General features: G+C 40.2%; 1 protein-coding gene across 1 annotated transcript in view; it reads right to left on the minus strand.

Annotated features, from left to right (window-relative positions):
* Nucleotides 1–21,513, minus strand: part of hsd17b4 (hydroxysteroid (17-beta) dehydrogenase 4) — a 36,052-nt gene extending 14,539 nt beyond the window's left edge. The window contains exons 1-12 of the mRNA XM_038703500.1: nt 21,359–21,513; nt 20,780–20,833; nt 19,684–19,791; nt 18,920–18,979; nt 18,788–18,809; nt 18,601–18,647; nt 17,978–18,062; nt 13,788–13,975; nt 5,975–6,066; nt 5,748–5,772; nt 5,480–5,608; nt 3,291–3,394 (exon numbers count right to left, since the gene is read on the minus strand). Of these exons, the coding sequence (XP_038559428.1) occupies nt 3,291–3,394; nt 5,480–5,608; nt 5,748–5,772; nt 5,975–6,066; nt 13,788–13,975; nt 17,978–18,062; nt 18,601–18,647; nt 18,788–18,809; nt 18,920–18,979; nt 19,684–19,791; nt 20,780–20,833; nt 21,359–21,410 (966 nt within the window). The 5' untranslated portion in view covers nt 21,411–21,513. The remainder of the gene's footprint in view (nt 1–3,290; nt 3,395–5,479; nt 5,609–5,747; nt 5,773–5,974; nt 6,067–13,787; nt 13,976–17,977; nt 18,063–18,600; nt 18,648–18,787; nt 18,810–18,919; nt 18,980–19,683; nt 19,792–20,779; nt 20,834–21,358) is intronic.
* Nucleotides 21,514–22,123: the final 610 nt, after the last annotated feature.

Here is a 22,123-nt window from a genome sequence, read left to right on the forward strand (position 1 = left end):
TCAGGTGCAGAGAGATATTGATGCATCTCATAATATTAGAATATTGTGGAAATGTTCATTTATTTCTATCCTAGATTCATTGCACATAAAGTGACATATTTCAGGCCTTTTTTTAATTTTAATCTTTCTGATTACAGCTAACAGTTAATGGAAATCAAAAATCATTTTTTCACAATATTAGAATAAAAAATGAATAATAAAAGAAATGTTGACCTGAGAAAATCTCTCAGCCTGGTTCAGTACACACAACCACAATCATGGGGAAGGACTCACTTGACAGTTCATTGACATCCTCCACAAGGAGGGCAAGCCACAGAAGGTCATTGCTGAAAGGGCTGGCAGATAACAGAGTGCTGGATCAAAACATATTCATGGAAAGTTGACAGTAATGTTAAAGTGTGGTAGGAAAAGCAACAGGGATGACCGCAGCCTTGGGAGGATTGTCAAACAAAGCCGATTCAAGAACTTGGGGAGCTTCACTCCAGCCTCAGAGTCGGTGCATCAAGAGCCACCAGGCACAGATGTGTCCAGGAAATGAGCTACAAGCATTCCTAGTGTCAAACCACTCCTAAACCAGAAACAACATCAGAAGAGTCTTACCTGGGCTAAGGAGAAAAAGAATGGACCATTGCTCAGTGGTCCAAAGTCCTCTTTTCAGATGAAAGTAAATTTTGCATTTCATTTGGAAATCAAGATCCCAGAGTCTGGAGGGCGAGTGGAGAATCACAGAATCCAAGCTGCTTGAATTCCAGTGTGTAAATGATGATTTGGCATGCCATGTCAACTGCTGGTGTTTGTCCACTGTGTTTTATCAAGTCCAGAGTCAATGCAGCTGTCTACCAGGAGAGTTCAGAGCACTTCATGCCTCCATCTGCTGACAAGCTTTGTGGAGATGCTGATTTCCTTTACCCACAGTGCCAAAACCACTAGAAACTGTTTGGCCATAGTGTTAATGTGCTTGATTGACCAGCCAGCTCACCTGACCTGAACCCCTTAGAGAATCTATGGTGTATTGTCAAGAGGAAAATGAGAGACACCAGACCATAAGCAGAGGTAGTGTGGGTGCGTCTGACCCAGGGCCCCAGTAGGATAGGGGCCCCGCTACGTGGGCCGCAAAATGTTATGTCAGTTGCTTGTAGACACAGCCGCACTATAGAAATGCATGCAGGTAACAATCAATGAAGACAAAAACCAGTGCAGCCGTTCTTATCAAATGAAACAGGAACTTCACTCCCGGTTTAACAGTAAACCACAAGAATGACAATTAACAACAAAAAACACTATATTCTAAGCAGACACTTACAAAAATATAACTTTTGTATTTCAAACAAATAGGAGACTTATTAGCAAATTTTAACAAAACTCCCTTCACCGCCATGCATCATGGGAATCTGTGTTTATTGTTGATATAAGATAGGGGTCTGCACAGGGTATTTTATTTTGAAAATGGCTGCGTATTCTCTCCATAGAGGAGCAGAGAGACACTTCTGGTGTGAGCACAAGCACTGACAAGAGTGGCTGCGATCAGCTCCGGCAGCCGCGATGCAGACGGACTCCGTGGACTGGGTAGCATTTTTGCCTTTTTACTGACAGACAGAGAGACAGTGTAGATAGACTTGAACTAAACTGGGCCATTTTGGTAATATGCTGTGCATCATAACCACTAGGACGCCCCCACTGTGCATTATTTTGACATCAGCCAAGCTCTGAGTGTCACACAATTGTTGCCTGATACTGACAAGCTAACAGATACATGTCGCACCTGACTCCACACTGCACAAACAAAGCGTTCATCCTCATTAAACTTTCATTCATTAAATGTTGTTAATCAGCCGTTTCTTTTACCACTGTCATCTGTTTGAGTAATATTACAAATACCAATTCATCTGTTGATGTAGTCTCACTATTGCATGCTACAACTAGCTGAACAGAAAACGGGGGCTTTTTCTGTGGATAATTATTTAATGCGATACACTTACTCTTGTGGCCCAATGTTTTATTTAAGCAACTCAGCCATGTGTGAGCTGTAACCAGTTCACTTTCTGTGATTCAATGATAGGGAACACGGGGAAGTGAAGGAGCACCCAATGCATGTCTTTTGTACATCGCATTTTAAAAGACAATCTAAGTTGGCACTTGTCTGGTACATCACCATTTCATATTTACATAGTACTTCTGTATGTTGTAGGAGCTTTGCTGAGGTTATTCGTGCCCCTGACTAAATACAGTGTGGTGGTATTGAAAGAGTCATGAGTTGCCATCTTTCAAACAGTCTGAGATTTTACAGTCGCAACTACAGTCTCAGCAGAAGGAATGATGAGAGTTCAAGCAAATGAGGTGGAGAAAAACCTTGATGGACATGACGTAACAGTGGTGAAAATAAGGTTAAGAACAGCAGAAGCCAGAAAATAATGAAGGAAAAAAAGAAAAGGCACAAAAGGAGGAAGTGATAAATAAGATACAGTGAGAGGAAAAGGGGACACTGTAGGTATAAAAGGGTCAAGTGTAGGTTAATTATACTCATGTCTATACAATTATGTCCATTGTAACCAACAATTTCTTTGCGTATCCCAGTCATGTATTCACATCAGGGTTTCTCCAGAGTCAAATTTAAGATTTTTAAGGCCTTTTTAATGCCACATGAATGAAATCTAATACCTGTCTCACATCCATACCAGCCAAAATATGAAAGCATGATAGAAAACCTGTAGGGTCGATATAGACTAGAATTATATTTACTAATTTTTTTCAGTATCTGACTTGGCCCATTATTAGGAATAAGATAGATATGCGGCAGAAAATGGATTGATGGAGGGACCAAATGAGAAGAACTCATTCAAGTTTTTGCTTCCTATGTGTGGATGTGTTTGACATCGTTTTGTGTATATATGTATCCATATGGTATATTTCACACAAGTAATACACACAATATTCATACAGATGAGGCTTTAGGACTTTGGTATGATTATATATGACCGTCGTTCTACTGTTTGTGTCAGGTATTGCATGAAAGATGAGCTTCCAAGCTACTGAAGCTTGCAGTATTGAAATAAACAACTTCACAATCCACGGTTACAACAATCCCACTTCTAGTTTATAGGTGCATAACATCTCCCAACCCCTGTACTGTGTACAGCAGGTAAGAGAAACAGTAAGACTTTTAAGGCCTGTTTGAGGAAACTAAATTCAATGACTTCTCAATTCAAGATTTTTTCAAGACCTGCAAATACACTATACATTACTATCAAAGAAAAAAAAAAAAAAAGAGCACAATGGCCGGCTTTACTCACAGGATTGATTGCTGAATGTGAGGCTGCCGCTGCTGTTGGATTTGCACCAACTTCTCCCTCTGACTCCACTCCAGACAGCACACTTATAATTGACTGTAGAGACTCTATACAAAAGGTGAAAGATGACAGATGAGTGGAAGAAAAAGGAATCAAAACACACAAAAATGAGGTGGCACATCAAATAATTCATAATCAGTGCCACCCATTATGCCAGTACATTTATCACATTCATCAGTATTATGTTTTTAAGTTTCATTGGTTTGATGTCAGAAACTGATTGGTAACCATTTTATTCCATTTAGGATATTACTGTATCTAACTCTTTATTGTGAACATTAAAAAGCTGATATAAAATCATGATTATATCAACATCTGTCTGCTGCCTTCGACACAAAGTTTAGGGTCCCTCATTTGTGACAGTTTCTTCACATATGGGGACCATCTTGAAGAGTCATCACCCACATAACCAACTTTAATCCTACACTTTTGCAGTAATTGGATTTTTTGTTAAATGGACCAAAGTGAAGTTAAATAGACACACAATAAGAATTTAAATACACATACTGATCCAGGAGCAGGTTTAAAATGGATGGAAGGATGTGAGAGCCATGTACATTAAGAATAAACCTTAACATGACTAATGACATAACATTAGAGTCCATACTGTGTGTTCTCAGTTTGCCTAAAAATAGAACGTACATATATCCACCCAGGTAACAAGCTATGAATGCATTTGCAGATTCAGTCAAAAAAAACAAAGACAGACAACTGATACGACGGAGGTAAAGAAACAGAGTGAGACCGGGAAGACCGCAGTAATTGTTGTCACTCAGCAGCAGGCAGTTACTGAACACAGGCAACAAGTCTCGGTAATAAGCTACAAATGAGGAGGCACAACAAAGCCATGCTAATGAGAACAGCTAGCGTCCGGTGGGAGTGCCACCCTAATTCAGCTGATGTTAACACCGCCACCCTTTCTTCAAATGTACATCTCAGAGAGTGGAGAGGGAGAGAGGAGGTGGAGAGAAATAATAATCAACATTTGCCACCCTCTTGTTTGCATGAGACCTTTCAGGAACAACACTGGGCTTGTACACACTCAGCCTTGTGATCACCTTCACTTCTTTTCTCCGCCTCATTCGCTTCATCTTTAACACCCTCTTGTCCTCGCTCTAGGTTACCAAACTCTCTGTAAATACAGATGAGTGGATAGTAAAAAGGGCTCATGTGGCTGAGTTTCAGAAGGGCCTCACTCTCTCAAAAGCTCAGTCATACAGTGTGACTACATGACGACTACACTGACCATGTGTTTTTTTGTCACTCTAAACTGCAATTCTTCACTGAAAGAATGTCCCACTGCCACACTAAAATAGCTGTCAACAAATCAATTTAACAAAAATGTAATCTACAAACCCATGTTCTAGCTTTCCATTTGGCATTATTCTTGAAATTAGTGTGAATCACTGGAATACTAAAAAATCTATTTAAAAAAAGTCTAGAAACAAAAGCTTGACCTGCTCCTTGACATTTAAATGCAGCCTTAAAAGTGGGAGAAGTTTTTCACTTTAAGTTACAATATATAGCAACTTTTAGCTGCATTTCTTGAACAGGGTTCCTGCAGAGTTCACAAAGTTGAATTTAAGACCTGTATGTATCCTGTTTAACTCCCCTTTCTGGGTTTCACCATGCACACACACACTTTCTTATCATGATGTGTTTGTATGCTAAAGTCCATTTTTAACATGAAAGATAATTGTTTCAGAGGGAGCAAGGCCAAGAGCAAGCGGTACCATTACCATGGTTACTTCATTGTCAAGTATCTGATAGATTTGATTAGATTCAGTGCATCTACACAGTGATCTGCAATCTGACTCACTCTGACTCAACACAGAATGAGTCAAACAAGTGTGAAAGCAGACCTGAATGGTCTCAACTCTAAGTAGGAGTCAGTGGTTCTAAGAGATACTGTCATTTTCACAATGAATAAATGGCCATTCAAGACAAAAAGGACATGATTTCAATTTTCCCAGATCACTACAAAATGTGAACATGATGCCATCTACTATACGTTTCTTATGAAAGAGTGTGTGTGTGTGTGTGTGTGTGTGTGTGTGTGTGTGTGTGTGTGTGACGTGTTTTTGTAGGTTATTGTGTATGTGAGCGTGTATTCAACCAAGTACATTACTAACCTTGTACACTAGCGGGCTTGGTGGCATCAGTAAAATCACAGATTTTGTCCCACTGGTCCCTGACAGCCTCCGGAGTCATGGGTTGGTTCTTCTGTCTCACAATGCAGCCCTGGGAACGCTCCCAGCGCACTACGCACATAGACACACACACACAAAGAGGTCATTGCATAGTGAAAGTCACACACAGACAGTGCTAGTGAACCAGGGGCTAATGGAAGTCACAGAATCATACAGACATTTCCTCGGGAAAAATAAACACAGTACTCACATTTACCAATCCAACCTGCACCAACCTGAAAGGAGACGAAACGAGCAGATGAGCAAACACACGGATATTAATAAAGATTGTCCGTTTATGGAAAATGAATATGTAATGTTACAGTACTGTTCTCAAAGACAAAAGAAGGAAAATAGACACAAAGCTACAGGCAGAGCAGTGGAAGAGATTCCTTACTATTCTTACTGAAGAGGAAGAAAGAAATTCTTTCTGTATACCTCAAATAGTCCTCCATTTTCTTGACATTGTTCATGACAGAGCCAGAGGACCATGGGAGCAACATACTCAGACTTCAGAAACGCCAAAATGTCTAAATAAAACAAAACATACACAAATACAGTACAGCAGAGATTCTTTTGTTACACATTTGTAATACAGTTGTCCTAAACAGCAAATGGTTTCTTCTGCTTCAGTGTCTCTGTTTGGTAGTTAGTGTATCATTAAAAGGATGCTGTGTTTGTCTAATGTGCTCACTTTCAAAATACTATGTACATTGTCTGAATTATTAGAGCATTTGTCCTCTTGCTACCAAGCTAACACACATCTTTTCAAAAAGAAATATAGTGGGGGAAAAAGTGTGGGAAAATACTAATTACAGATACTGATAAATAATTATATTTTTATGTATATATAACTAGTATTAAAATACACAATACGCATATGATCTAAAAACCATGCTCTGAAATCATGCTCATTCAACTTTATTTATCAAAAGCCGGGCAATATATCTGTTAAGTGACAGTTCCTTCATTTCACAGAAGGAAATGTTTGCTATATAATACCCTTTGCACCAAACATGCACCCATTCTAGTAAGTGGAGCAGGACACAGAACAACTTTTAAATAAATGAGAACATAGGTCAGGGTCAAAAGGAGATTTGAGTGATTTCTAAAAAAGTTCTGGGTATTTTTGGATGAACATTCGGAAAAACTGAAAACAAAATTTATAAAAAGGAGCCTGAAGAACTAATATGTTCCTTAACATGTTGGAATGGAGTCAAGCAAATATGGCACGGGCTTTAAATTCCCTGTATGAACCATTAAATTAATGCCAGACAACCATGTGTGTGCTGAAAATATCTGTAACCCTCGACCGACAAAATGTGTTGGTACAAGAACAGGCATTCTGTTTCACTGCACTCCAATGTTTAGCAAGATGAGTTTTGTTGTTTGTTTTTCAGAATAGCCTGAGTCAGTGAAAGGCAGCATATGGAACCAAGTCATTTACTAAGGTGAGGCCATCCTGTGACAGTTGGCACAGTGCAGCATGACAGATGCTTCTCTAGACCAGCACAGCAGGGAAACAAAACCATTGCTTTAATCTGTCACTTAATACCTCTGTCAACAAGGCTGCAGCCACAGAGCATAAACAATATGCTCATGAGGTACTGACATTTACAGATAGAAAGATTGGTGGGTTGGAAAAATCTTTTCAAACTTGCTTGTCGGTAGCACTTTATAATAACTAATGGTTCATTGTGTGTAGTTAAGTATTAGTAAATACGGAATTCATCATTTATAAACCATTGTTCTTGCGTAATACACATTAGTAAGTCATTTATACATGCATTAGTAAGTGCATCTATAATGTGCTTAATGATTTTATTTTCATAGTTTATACATGATCGGTTCACCATTTATAAATGAAGTATTATTTTAATGACAAACCATTTACATACGAGTTGTTAATGGTTCATAAGATCATTTGGAAAGCGTAAGAAAACTATTACATAACTGTATTTTGTTACTTTCCTGAGGAAGAATATAAACAATCTCAGCATAACTTGTAAACCTACTAGTGGCAAAGGTCCAAAGGATGCTACCAAGACTACCCGAAAGATACCCCAGCTAACGTCGCTGGTGGCGTGGAAAAGCCTCACTGTTACAGGCCCGGTACTGTATCCCTGAGACAGATCATCTATAACTACCAGCTCATTAATGATGCGCTTAATGATTGTATTATGAAATATTATGGTTTGCCTATGGTTCATATGATCATTTAGAAAGTTTAAGGAAATGATTAATGAACTATTTAGATCTTCATGCATGTGCATATGGTTTAGACATGTAGACTGAGCAATCTTGCTGGTGGCAAGTCTGTCTATGTTTTAAACGGACAGTGGCGGCGTGGTGGTGGGGGAAGGGGATTACGGTAGTAATCTTTACTGATTCCCATTGACGGCAACATTGCCCAGCACCATTGCTCTAAAAGTTTCTCCATGTATCATCTGCTTTAGGCTTTTTAAGTCTCAGCTTTTTAACGACCTGTGTTAACACCCCTTTAGCGTCTTTTTTGGACGTCTCGGCAGTCAAGTTATCAACAATAAATGCGCAACGTCCAGTTAGACTTTCAAAATAAAATCAGAATCAGCTTTATTTGCCAGGTATGTGCACACATACAAGGAATTTGACTCAGGATTGTACATTGCTCACGCTGTGTTTACTTATACAATCACACACAGGCTACAGTATAGAGAGCACACACACACACACACACACACACACACTAAACAAAAACAATATAGACAGACTGAGACAATACTTCTATTAGCATAGTGCAGAGGATGCTGGAATAAATAAGTATTATGCTCAGGTGTTATGTACTTGAGGTAGGTGGAGTAGGTATACAGTATATACACAATATACAAAATGACAATATGAACAGCTCTGAAATGGAGAATGACGAGTAAAGTGGTAACCAGTAAACAGGTGGCTGAGTAGAGGCAGAGTTACTGGGTTACTGCACAGAAGTTATTCCTGACACTGTGAGTCAGAAATCAGCTGTTTATCAAAGTGATGGCTTGTGGGAAGAAACTGTTCTTGTGTCTGTTGGTTTTGGTGTACAGTGTAGCGCCTACCAGAGGGGAGAAGCTGGAACTCAGTTGTGTCCGGGGTGAGATGGATCTGCAGTGACGTTTCCTGCCCGTTTCCTGACTCTGGAAATGTATAAGTCCTGAATGGAGGGCAGGTTGGCACCAGTGATTTTTTCTGCAGACCTGACTGTCCTTTGTAGTCTGCTCTTGTCCTTTTTGGTGGTGCAGAGGACAGACTGGATGATGGCTGTGTAGAAGTGGATCAGCAGCTTCTTGGGCAGGTTGAGCTTCCTGAGCTGGCGCAGGAAGTACATCCTCTGCTGGGCCTTCTTGATGATGGTGTCAGTGTTGGGCTAACATTTTACATCCTGGGATATAGTGGATCCCAGAGCATACACAGGGCTGTTGAGTATGGCGATGGGGGCAGAGTCAGGGGGCTCCTCCTGAAGTCCACGGTCATCTCCAGTTTTGAGTGTGTTAAGCTCCAGGTTGTTCTGACCGCACCAGAGAGCCAGCTGATCAACCTCCAGTCTGTAGGCCAACTCATCACCGTCCTGGTTCAGGCTGTTGTCGTTAGTGAACTTCAGGAGTTTGACAGATTTCTCTTCTGAGGTGCAGTCATTGGTGTAGAGAGAGAAGAGCAGGGGGAAGAGCACACACCCCTGGGGGGCGCCAGTGCTAATAGTCCAGATGCTGGATGTGATATTCCCCAGTCTCACCTGCTGACTCCTATCAGTCAGGAAGTTTGTGATCCACTGACAGGTGGAGGCTGGCACAGTTTGGTGCGGAGGATGTCTGGAATGATGGTGTTGAACACCGAGCTGAAGTCCACGAACAGGATCTTTGCATATGTCCCTGGAGAGTCGAGGTGTTGCAGGATGTAATGCGGTCCCAGGTTGACTGCATTATCCACTGACCAGTCCAACACCAGTCTTTCAAAGGACTTCATGACCACAGATGTCAGGGCAACAGGCCTGTAGTCATTTAATCCAGAGATGGAGGGTTTTTGGGGACCAGGATGATAGTGGAGCGTTTGAAGCAGGAGGGAAATTCACACAGCTCCGGTGATCTGTGTGAAGATGGGGGCCAGCTGCTCTGCACAGATTTTCAGGCAGGATGGAGACACCGTCTGGGCCAGGAGCCTTCCTGATCTTCTGTCTCTGAAAGAGCTGGTGCACATCCTCTTCACAGATCCTGAGTGCAGGTGAGGGGGTCAGAGAAGGGGCGTGACAGCGTGGCAGTAGGGGAAGGTGACTGTTTGAAGATGGTGTTGGAGTAGGGGAGAGGTGTGACTGTGGGCTTCTCATACCTACAGTAAAATCCATTCAGCTCGTCAGCCAGTTGTTGAGTACCAGCAGTGTTGGGGGATGGTCTCCTGTAGTTTGAGAGTGTCTGCAGGCCTCTCCACACTGACGCAGGGTTGCTGGCTGTGAAGCAGTTTTCTAGCTTTTCAGCGTAGCTCCTCTTTGCTGCTTTGATCTCTTCAGTCAGTGTGTTCCTGGCCTGGTTGTACAGGACTCTGTTCCCACTTCTGAAGGCCTCCTCTTTGGTCTGACAAAGCTGCCTGAGTTTCGCTGTGAACCAGGGTTTTTGGTTGTTGTATGTGCGGAAGGTTTTAGTCGGCACACACACACATGTCCTCACAAAAACTGATGTAAGATGTCACAGTGTCAGTTAGTTCGTCCAGGTCAGTGGCTGCAGCCTCAAAAATACTCCAGTCAGTGCAGTCAAAGCAGGCCTGTAAATCCAGCTTTGACTCGTTGGTCCATCTTTTCACAGTCTTAACAGGTTTAGCAGATTTCAGTTTCTGCCTGTGTGTCAGGATAAGATGAACCAGACAGTGATCAGAGAGTTCCAAGGCTGCACGGGGAACACAGCGATAGGCGTCCTTTAATGTAGTGTAGCAGTGGTCAAGTGTGTTAGTGTCCCACAAGGGACACTTAATATGCTGTCTGTACTTTGGAAGTTCATGGCTGAGGTTTGCTCTGTTGAAGTCTCAGAGAACAATGAGCAGAGAGTCTGGATGTTTTTTCTCCATCTTAGTTATCTGGTCAGCCAGGTGTAGTAATGCCTTACTAACACACGCCTGAGTTGGAATGTAAACGGCAACCAGAACAAACGAGGTGAATAAAAAAGGTTTACAGTTTATGAATGAGGTCTCTAAGTGAGGGCTGCATGATTTCTTCAACACTGTGATATATGTGCACCAACCTTCGTTTATGTAGTGACAGAGTCTACCTAGCTTAGAGTAATATAGCTGACCCCATAAGTGTTTGACATTATAGCTTTAGGTATTTCTCACACATACTTGTCCTCATCAAGACGACAACAATAGACTGATTAGCTAGAGACAGTAGCTCAAGACGTCAGGCTAGCAGATCTCAGTGTTCTCTGGGAATCTTACAAGGTTAAACCATCAAGAATGTTTACAAGAACTAACTGGCTCCACAGATTCGAATACAACTCTTGGATAGTGAGAGATTCCAATATGACAAAGCATTGGAATCTAAACATCTGATAGATATTTGTTTTAGGTGAAGGTGACCTAATAGAGAAACCTACAGGCACTAGCGGGAAGACAGAAATATATAAAGGGACCACAAGATGTTATCCTTCAGATTTGGTGTTGGCATTTGACGTGTTCAAATGTTGTATGCTGGCACTGTATCTCCTCGGCCGGGCTATGTTAAGTCTTCATCAGTCTCCAAAACTTCTTCACACCTGACAGCGGGCTCACAATAATTCTCAACACTAGCTTAAATGGGTGGGTTAAAACCATATACTGTAGGTTAAAAGCAGTCGGAGAACGTTGAACCGTTTCAACACGAAGTTGTGAACCGTTATTTTGCAGTATTTTGCTGTGTCATGGTTTCAAACTACTCTCTGGAGGTTTTTTGCATGTGTAAGCACATGTAGTATTTTTATTTACAGTACTTGAGTATGAGTACTATGATAATACATGTCAAAGGTAATTTCCTTGCCTAAAATGTGTAAACTCTGTTATAATAATACTGTTTAGAATTTTTTGGTTGTAATTTAATGTCATGTTATGCTGAACGATGGAGAAATGTAATTAATTCAGTAGTGCTGTCTTGCCAAAATGCTACCTGATAAAGTTATAAATCTTTGGTACAACAAATTTAAGAAGAATCCCTAGACAACAGGTTGATGATATTGAGGTCTGACAAACGGGATAAGATCTTATTTGAAGAACATTGACTATGATGATGTATGTGATTTATTCTGCACTATATGTGCAGACTGGTTTTTGAGACAGCTTAGAGGTCAACTCTTCGCTAGATGCAGATGGCGAGCGAGTCCCAGAGATGATGCACCCTGTATGAGATCGGATCGTGGTGTGGCCAGCTGCTTCAGATCCCATTCAACAGGACTAACACATCAGATTACAGGACACCGGCAGATAAGAAAGATCTACCACACGTTCATTATCCCAGTAGAGATACAAATAACTGAAAGACATTGGACACAAAATTTAATTTTTTATGAAAGAGCTCTTCTTATTTTGGGGATTGTTTCAAACATGGTTGGTGCACTATGAGAGTGTTAGAGGCACTGTAATAAACCTGCCCACTGTTCCTTAATCACACAGTTTATTTCTTTCCACTACACTACTACTCAGAACCTAGGTCGGTAAGTTAGCATAAGTCCTACACTAGTATTAAATATTCTACAGCTATCGTTAGCATTCAAAAAGTATGCTACAGAGCTTCCCCCAGTACGTTGAACTATGACGCTATGTGGCTCCCAAGTGTGTTATAAAGTGACAACATGGGGTCTTAACTATTGGTCCATATGTGACGACTTTGGAGTGAGAATGGGTTGGATTGTAAATGGCTGAAAGGCATTTTGTAATAAATAATATGTTCTGTATCACTTTGTGTTGTGTTCCTTTTTTAAAATATCATTTGTAAATGCTTTGTCAGGTCCTCACTTTAGATGCGCTCACACAAAGTACTTAACAGCTAGTAAATGCTTTGTAACAACCTGAATTAATCATGAAATACTGTCTATTGCCTTTAAATTTAATTTGTAAATGCTTAACGAGCTATAGATAGTCCTCACTTTAGATGAGCTTACGCAGGCCTGTAACGGTGAGGATTTTACTCTAACGTTAGCTTGGGTATCTTTCGGGTAGTCTTAGTAGCATCCTTTGGGCTTTGCCAGTAGTAGATTTACAAGTTATACTGAGATTGTTTATATTGTTTCTCAGAAAAGTATCAAAAAACAGGCAGTTATGTAATAGTTTTCTTACACTTCCCAAATGATCTTATGAACCATTAACGACTCATATATAAATGGTTTGTCATTAAATTAATACTTCATTTATAAATAGTGAACCGATCATGTAAAAGTATGAAAATACAATTATGAAGCACATTATAGATGAGCTTAATAAAGAATACTACAGGTATAATTATGTTTATAAATGATTTACTAATGTGTATTTACGTAAGAAAAATGGTTTATAAATGAATTAAAAATGTACTAATGCTGCTAATACAAATGCTTCATAGTGTGTAGATATAGAATAAAACATTTATAACTGTGTATTTCCTAATAGTTAACTAATGCTTCATATTGTGTAGTTATTATACCTGCTCGTCTTTCTGAAGGTTGGTATTTTTGTTTGATATAATGTTCACACACACAACATACATTATTCCAATGTTTGAGCTGTTGTGAGCTACATCTCATTGTGTTCACTGTAGTTATCCAATGCTGCATCACCTGTCTTAAATATTTTTAACATGAAAAATATAAATGCTTCATTAGCATACACACATACACATTTCTGAATATTTGGAAGCACAGCTAACACCTAGAGTAAAATAAGGAGACCATACCAGACCAAACCGCCTGTTTAAATCAAGGGCCTCCACATTAAAACTTTTAAAGCACTTACAGGGTGCATGATTTCATCACGCAAAAAACACAGCTCTTGAATATTAGATTAGACAAAATTGCATGTCAAACGGGAGTGCTCTTGCCTCAAATTTTGTAAATCAACATTACATGGGCATTACATTATGCAGCAGCTGTGGTTAAAATCTATTTGCCTATTTTGGCCTGTCCAAAAAAAACCATGTACATGTGGGAGTGTGAGTGCACCCACATACCGTACCTAGCAGAGCACCACAGTATGCATTATACAGACCAATTGCATGCAATTATGTATGTAGTTCAACCTCTCTGCTTACCTGGGGGCATGACGGTCTCTGTAAGACGTGACGCAGCAACCGGAGCAATAGTGTTACAATGGACGTTGTACTTGCGTCCCTCGATGGCCAAAGTGTTTGCCAGCCCCAGCATGCCCAGCTTGGCAGCGCTGTAGTTGGCCTGGCCGAAGTTACCATAGATGCCGGCAGCTGAAGACGTCATGATGATTCTGGCCACAGATAACCCGAAGCAACAAGTCAGTGACAAACATCGCTATATAGCAGAGAGACACAGACAGCGCACACCCTACCCTCCAGTGGAACTCACTTTTCATGCACACAAACACACAGGATTATGCATATGTAAGCATCTAGTCATGTGCCGCTAGCCCGTTCATCACAGATACAGAACTGCACAACGCACATTTATGTGAACACACCTGTGAGCAAAGGCTGTATGCAGGAATGAATGCACACTTGCACAGCAGACACAGTCTTGCTCATACAATTTTGCTAGCAATTTCACGCAGAGTTCACTTCAGTCAAGCAAAAGTAATGAGCTTAAGCACTAACGCTGCATTAACTGTAGGAGATATCTTAAACAACATCCTCTCGCTGGTCATCAGAAAGCAGTGATCCATATCACTGCACACTCACATTGTGTACTACAATGGAACCACCAGAGGAATGGCAATGACAGAATATTTTTCAAATCAATAACTTTTCTACGCTAAAGTCTATGTAACAATTACACAGACACATTTCGTTCTCTGACCTGCCATGGAATATAAACAATAAGTCCTGGTGCTTTCCGTCACCTCCCTCCTCTAGCAAGCACAGGAGAAAACGCCCCTACTCTCAAGAGGATGTCACAAACAAATCTTACTGCGGGCAGCACGAGGTTGGATTTATTTGCAGAACCCAAAAGAAATCGAAAAGTAATGATTAAAACAATACATAGCATAAAACAAGCTTTCCTCTTGAATTCTTCAGGTTGACAGGCTTTAACCTCCCTTTCACATTTAATTTTCAGGTAACAGAAAAAAAAAAAAATACTGAAATGAAACACCTCATTCACACTATTTAAAGATGAATAAAATAGGTATATTGAGGTATTTAATAGAGTTAACTGGAAATATCTACTGATCATTTTATCCTTAGAGAAAAAACTATTTAGGTTACAGTTCCCTTTAATATGCCTCTACAGATGTAATGAAGTTGCTGGACTGCTCAAAGAACCAATGGTGAATTCTCTTCACCTTTGGAGAACACCCAACAGTAAACTAGTTCAACACAGGAATGAAGAAAACTAGCTTGTCTGACCTAGAACCTTATAATGGGTCTAATCCACTAGACATGCCCCTTTAACCTGCTCCTCTACACCCAATGTAACAGGCGTGAAATGCCTAGGACATTTGCAAAACAACAACATAATTATGCAATTATTGTGACTACTCTGTTTGTCTCTTTATATAAAATGAGAGAATTAACGTGAATAATTCACATCAAAACATTGATGTAATACGCTCATATTTGGCCTCGTGTGAACGCCAACAACGGTTGCTCAGACTTGGCCTCACGTGACTCCAACGACCACAACGACCGTCGTCACAACAGCCAGGAGCACTAACAAACCAAGTGGTATCCGTCACCTTGACAATGACCGCAAACATCTTCCAGTATCTTTAACCAAGTCCAGTTTTAACCTTCCTTGGATAACCCTGACCTGGATGACTGAGAACCTTCACAGATATCTTGATATAAAACCAACTCCATAATTTGCAGCAGTTTCCTACTCTACTCAATAATAAGCTGTCCCTGAGCTTTAGTGTTTATTAACTACTGTATTCCCCAACTCATGCAGAACACCTTGAGTGCACCTGTGAAGGACGTCTGCTACCTGGAGTAACACTGGAGCAAAGCTGGTTGCGTGACCTTCTTCTGCAAATTATAATTCAAAACATGCAAACCTCAATGAGTCCTTTTCACAGCATACATTTTTACTTGTCGTGGGAGGAACAGCACAGATGTTCATTTCCAGAATGTAGCCATCATTAATGGTATTAGTTGCTCCTGTGTACAAAATGTCTTATCTGAGGAAGGCATATTAAGAAATCCTGATCTGCACTGGATGTCCTTTTGAGTCAATGATGCCTGAAGTCAACATAAATGATCCACTGAACGTTTCGCTTCTCATTCAAGAGAATTCTCCAGAAGTGAAGAAGCTCAGACAAGTGGCAGAACACCTTCAACTGTACAACTTCAGGGCTTGAGTCATCCACTTGTCAATAGTGCTCAAATTGTTAAGATTAACCTACAGTGCAGCATAACCACAATAACTAATACCTCATTCTTTGGTGATTTGCTGTCTTGGGCTTTTATTAGGGGTCCAATGCCGAGTGGGATGGGAACCCGCGATGCCCAGTACCAGTGGAACCCTATTGGAATCGTTTTTTTTTTTTATTAATCTGCCACTAAAACTCATACTGCAGCCTAGATGGTAAGTGCTACAGACGCGAAACTCACAGGGTAGGTTCACAGCCCCAAGAGTACCTAAGGCGCAAAAATCCGCACACTTCTACCTCTACGGGGTGCTATAACAAATTTCTTTTGCGTTTGGGCTTACAACTCACACATACAAGGGCACATATGGAAAACCTTATATCCACGCGTTCGGGGGATCGAGCTGAATCTCGTGGTATAGGCCACGGCCATTTCAGCCTAGACTTTTTTTTAGCTACATCACGAAAACTGAAAAACCTATTTTAATTAACTGCTCCGAAGCCGCAACTCCGATCGACACCAAACTTGGCACAGATAATCTCTGCACCAAGCTGATGAAAGTTTGTACAGGAAATTTTGACAACAAAAATTGTTACAATTATATGCTAACAAATGTTTGCGGAAAATGCTATAAACAAGAAGTGATGTCAGATCTTAGGTTGGGAATGGCCAATCAAGAACTTGAGGACCTTATGTCCCATACCCCCGAGGGGCTGTGCAAAACTTGGCGCTATTCAAAAAAATCCCATTGACATACATTAATTTTATATCTCCATAACCACAAGTCCGATTCAAACCAAATCTGGGTCATTTGTTGGGCCCCTTTGACACCTAAAAATTTGGTGCAATTCGGCCTAAAGGTGGCGCTACAATCGAAGCTCAAAACCGTTGGAAAATCCAATGGGATTTTAAACCAGCGCACATTTTGGCTCATAACTACGCGCCACTATATCGCACATTCATAACCCTCATGTCTACGTGTTTGGGGGATGCTGACGATTCCGATGGTATAACACACGTCTCTGTGCGATGACGTTTGATTTCACTAAATTGTAAAAACTGGAAATCCTATTTTAAATTAACTCCTCCGAAGCCGCAAGTCCGATCGGCACCATACTTTGCACGGACCATCTCTGGACCGAGCAGATAAAAGTTTGTAGAAGGAATTTTGATCCGATAAAAAAACCAAGCTAACAAATGTTTGCGCAAACACTAAAAACAGAGTGTCATGTCAGATCTTACGTTTGCAATGTCCAATCTACACCAAACTCGGGGACCTTATCTGGCACGCCCTCCCGAGGGGTTGTGTGAAATTTAGCGTCAATCTGCCTCTAGGTGGCGCTATTAAGTAGAATTCACATAACACTCCCATAGACATACATTCATTTCACATCTCCGCAACCCCTTTCATTTATAACTATAAATCATGGATGGCGGGCCCGGGCTGACTCGCGCGCCCTCCGGGGGGCCCAGGGGAGGCGGCTTGCGCCGGGAGGCTTGGATCCCTCTTACAACTGCTTGCAGTTCTAGTTATTACTATTATTAGTATGCAGATTTTTTCATTGCACACCATGAAACCAATGGAGCTAGATATATTAAGGGGTATCAAGTCCCTTAAGTTAGTGTCAGAATATGTGTATAATAATGTGATGGCAGACATGCTTTATCTACCAATTACATCAAGTGCATATCCTATAGGCCACTTAAAAGTGGGACACAAAAAAGATTTTGAGTACTGGTGAGTATTGGTCTTTAGCTGACATCTGAATCCGGGCTTATCGCGTGACATTTTACGTCCTACTCATATCTTCATGATTACAGTCCAGCAATGGTCTGCAGAGGATACTGTAACTTTGGTGTATCAAAAATAAAAGAAAATCCTACTCACGCAATAGGAGGACTGCACTGTTTTAGGCACCTCGCTTACAGTTACTAACTGGGCTCCTCACCTGCCAAACTTTTGGTTTTTCATGTGGTTCCAGGCAGCTCGCGTCACCAAGAAGGAGCCTCTCAAGTGAACTCTTTGAATAAGGTCTGAAATGGAGAGGAGGAGGAATGACACATTACATTATACACTTCTGTTATTTCACATTGATAGCATTGTGGATCTGATCCAGCTTACAGTAAACGTTCACACATGCAATCTGTTTTTACAGACATGGAGATAAAAAAAAATAACAAGTTAACAAGTATTGCTTTACTTATAGCATGGTGGCACAGTTTGATTATGACAGTGATTCTCACTGTGTCATGACCCCCATCATCACAGGCTGAAAAAAGACATTTCCACCCCACCACCATACTCCGATTTAATTCTTATCATTAACAATATTAAGAGTGTAACAAAAGCAAAAAAAGCCAAGTTGAAGTTTACTGAAATAAAAGAAACAACTCTTTTTTATTTTATTTCCCTAAATAAATTAGTCCCCCAGTGGGCCAAGCCCCACAGTTCAAGAGCTGCTGGATTATGAGGTGAGCCAAGCGAAAGGAAATAATGTTATGACATGAGATGACCCCATGCACAGCAGGAGTTAAAGAGAGTGAAGTGAAAAATCTGAAATAATTTAATTACCCCAGTCCAAATCACTCGTCCTGGCAAATGACCGGTCACGAAGTATCCTTGGCAAAGAAAGGGAGGAATTAGTGTTTTGTGACAAAACTTAAGGTTCTCTTCAACATGAGTATAGCCCATACTATTGCAATCAAACAGCCTCTCTAAAAAGAGCAAAAAGTGTGATAATTTTTGTGAAATGACTTACCCGGCATTGTTTACGACAACATCTGGACAAAAAGATATTTTACCAGATTTAGTTCAATAATTACATCAAATAGCAGTAATGGCATTACTAACAATGATGGCCACAGTATTACCATACAAATACAATACTCACCTATTCTTCCAAATGCATCCAGTGCTGTTTTGATCAATTTTTCTCCATCTTCTACAGAATCTGTGCATGCATGACAGAAGACATTATTTTATATTTTTTGTATAGTAAGAGTATATCCATGTGTATTTTAGCATCAGTTATACTGTAGATTTGATTCTTGGATACATTTTTTCTGGTTGTATTTAGGTTTAGAGTTTAAAATAATGTGCAGAATTAATGTTACAATGACATAACAGGTAGGTCAAATAACATTTTGTTATGTACTATCAAAAGTTGCAAGCCTCCCTCACGTGTGCAGCATGTTGTGTAATAATAAATGGCAAGTTACCTTTTCGAACAATGATACCGATTACTAGGCATTGAAGTTTGCTATAAACCAGACAGAAAGTGTGCCAAACGTTCTGGTAAATTATATCTTTGTATTACATCCACAAACCAATCTGCCGTGTTCAAAACTACCTATGAAACACATTGGTCACAGTGTTGTCATGTTTTGTTCTTTAAAACAAAGTTTCTTTGATTAGATATGCAAGATGCACATAGGCGATACATTTGTCTTCAATACTCGCCAACAGCTTTATCAGTGAGCTGGTCAGTCTGACAGAATTTTTTGAGTTTAAAAATTGAAAAATTGAATACAACGAGCTATGCAAGAGAGAGAAAAAAAACAGATTGAGATAATGAAATGTGAGTTTACAAAAAATTTTTAAAAATAATAAAAGAGGGGACCACTTAAGACAAGAAGGTTAGTCCAAACTTCTCACCATAGTTCGCCACAGCCTTGCCTCCTTTGGCTCTTATCTCCTCCACCACCTTATCAGCAGCTGCAGAACTCTTTCCGCCCCCTTTAATGTCTGCCCCAAGGTCATTCACTTTATTGCAACAAGAAGAAAAAGATTAGCAATAATAGGGTGAGTTCTGCAATTCTCCACAACTGATTAGGTTAGGGGAAGAGTGGAGCTAAGCAGATTCTTTGTCAGAGTTCAAGGGCAAGCTCGGTCTAGGTAGCAGGGAGAGTTATTATTTTGGGACGTTTATGCCGACATCTGCAACTGTGGAGTCCTAAAAAGTGACAGCATTACTGTGACAGTAAATGCAACGCGCTCTTTCTTTAGGACATGCCTCATTCTGGTAGGAGGTATAACTTATTTCCTAAATCATCAGATGCACCGATTCAGCCTTTTCTCTCCCAATAATGATTTCAATACCAATTTTATAATAATGCTATTTTCTCCCCGCACCAGGTTTAAGATCTTTATAACTCACTGGGGGAAATAAAATTGTCTATTGTTTGTTGTTTGTATTTAAGTGACACTTTTCACTGTGCTGTGACACTAAAAAGTCTGCCGCCCACTGTGGCTGAATGGACAGGAGAAATAACGTTATTTCATAATGACATAATTATCTGTGTTATCTGTGGATCAGTCGTGGCACAGCTGACACCCAATCCACTTAATAAGATGTATCTGTGCCAAAACCAATCCAGTGTATGGGATCGGTGCACCCCTACTTCAGTCAAAACCAGGACACCTCTAAACCCACTGTCATCTCTAACAGTGAGCCATGCAGGTTATCACAGTATGCTCTCATGTCAGATAAATTAAAGATCACTGCTGGTGCTTATACATGTTGCTATAGGAATGTAAGGTAAAAATGTTGATCCAAATGTCAACATGCACACCACGGTCTCTCCATGGAAAACAAAAACGTCAATTCAGGTTATAAAGGCTCAACTTTAACAGGCATTTCTTTGACTACATAAGATAAAGGCCTGGTGCCACTAACCACAGTGTATACACCATACATGTTGTAAAGAAATTAGGTATGAGGGGCTTAAAATGAAGTTTGTTTGTTTGTTACCTACAACTGAGGCGCCTCTTTCAGCAAAAGCCAGTGCATAGTCCCTGCCAAGGCCTGCGGAAAGAAAGACAGATGAGTAAAATAACAAAGGATACATCTAAAGAATAAAACACATCCAACAACAACCACTGTTCTTGCATGTGCCCTTTCACACACTTATTATTGCGTTAGATGTACTTTGCTCCCAGTGTTATTCATATGAAAAGGCTGATAAGTCTGTTGTTAGTCAAATCAAGTTCACGTTTTATAGTAAGATCCACAAATGGGGTTTAATTGTTGCAAGAATGTTCATCAGGACATGGTGGTAAAAGACAGTTTACTTTAACGACGTTGAGACTTGCAGCTGTTTCGCCAGTGTTAGCAGATCAGCAAGGCACCGAGGTGAAGTGCTGGGCAGCTTATACAACAGAAAGACCCGTGCACGAGCGGTTTTAACCACTTGGCTCACATACTTATCTCCACAACTAGCAGGTTAGCATTCAGAGCTAACGTTACAAAACAGATTTAAGCGTATTCATTAGAATGAGCAACGATGACAGCCTAGCTAGCGTTCAGTAGTGTTTTGCACGGCGACTTTACCTCCTCCGGCCCCAGTGACAAGCACGACCCTCCCCTCGAATGACAAAGACATGACAGAAACTGAGATATTATTCTAGTTTCCTGACACTAGCAGCACAGCGTCCGCAACACGAGCAACTAAGCTTTTCAGACACAGCAGGGTGAACTTCTGCAAGTTTAACTTCCGCAATTACGAGGGGCAGTCTCTGGAGTGACCAATCAGAAAGCAGGATAATATTAACCCTGTTTTCACCACTGTTAGTACTCCTTAGATCTTATTTACGATACTTCATAAATATGTCTATTTATGTTAACTTTGTGAATGCCACTATCTTTTTATGAGTCTTTAATAACAAATTCTGTAAATATTTACTTCAGAACTGACTGATTGGTACCTAATCACAGCACTTTTCACCATGTCTGCAACACAATTAGGAAATTATAAATAAATGGTGATAGTGAGCATGGATGGAGGTGGTAGGGATGATGCCGGGAGTAGTTCTCACTCTACCAGTAAAAAAAAACAAATGTTTATTGTATTCAAATATTATAGCTAACATTAAAAAGTTGCTTTTAATTTAAGATATACCTTTTTTATTTCCCCGTAGGAGAAATTCTGGTTGGCACAACAGCACAGACGCACATAAAAGAACAAAATACAATAACAGTAGAATCAGTAACATTTTACATTTATATATAAATACATACACAATCAATATATGTACAATACCAATCAATTTATGATAACAATTTTGAGTCTAAATGGAGCATTTAATGTATATATTT

This window comes from Micropterus salmoides, unplaced genomic scaffold (assembly GCF_014851395.1).
Source record: "Micropterus salmoides isolate LMB-PRFRI ecotype aquatic unplaced genomic scaffold, ASM1485139v1 Ms_hic_scaffold_7, whole genome shotgun sequence".
Classification (NCBI taxonomy): Eukaryota; Metazoa; Chordata; class Actinopteri; order Centrarchiformes; family Centrarchidae; genus Micropterus; species Micropterus salmoides.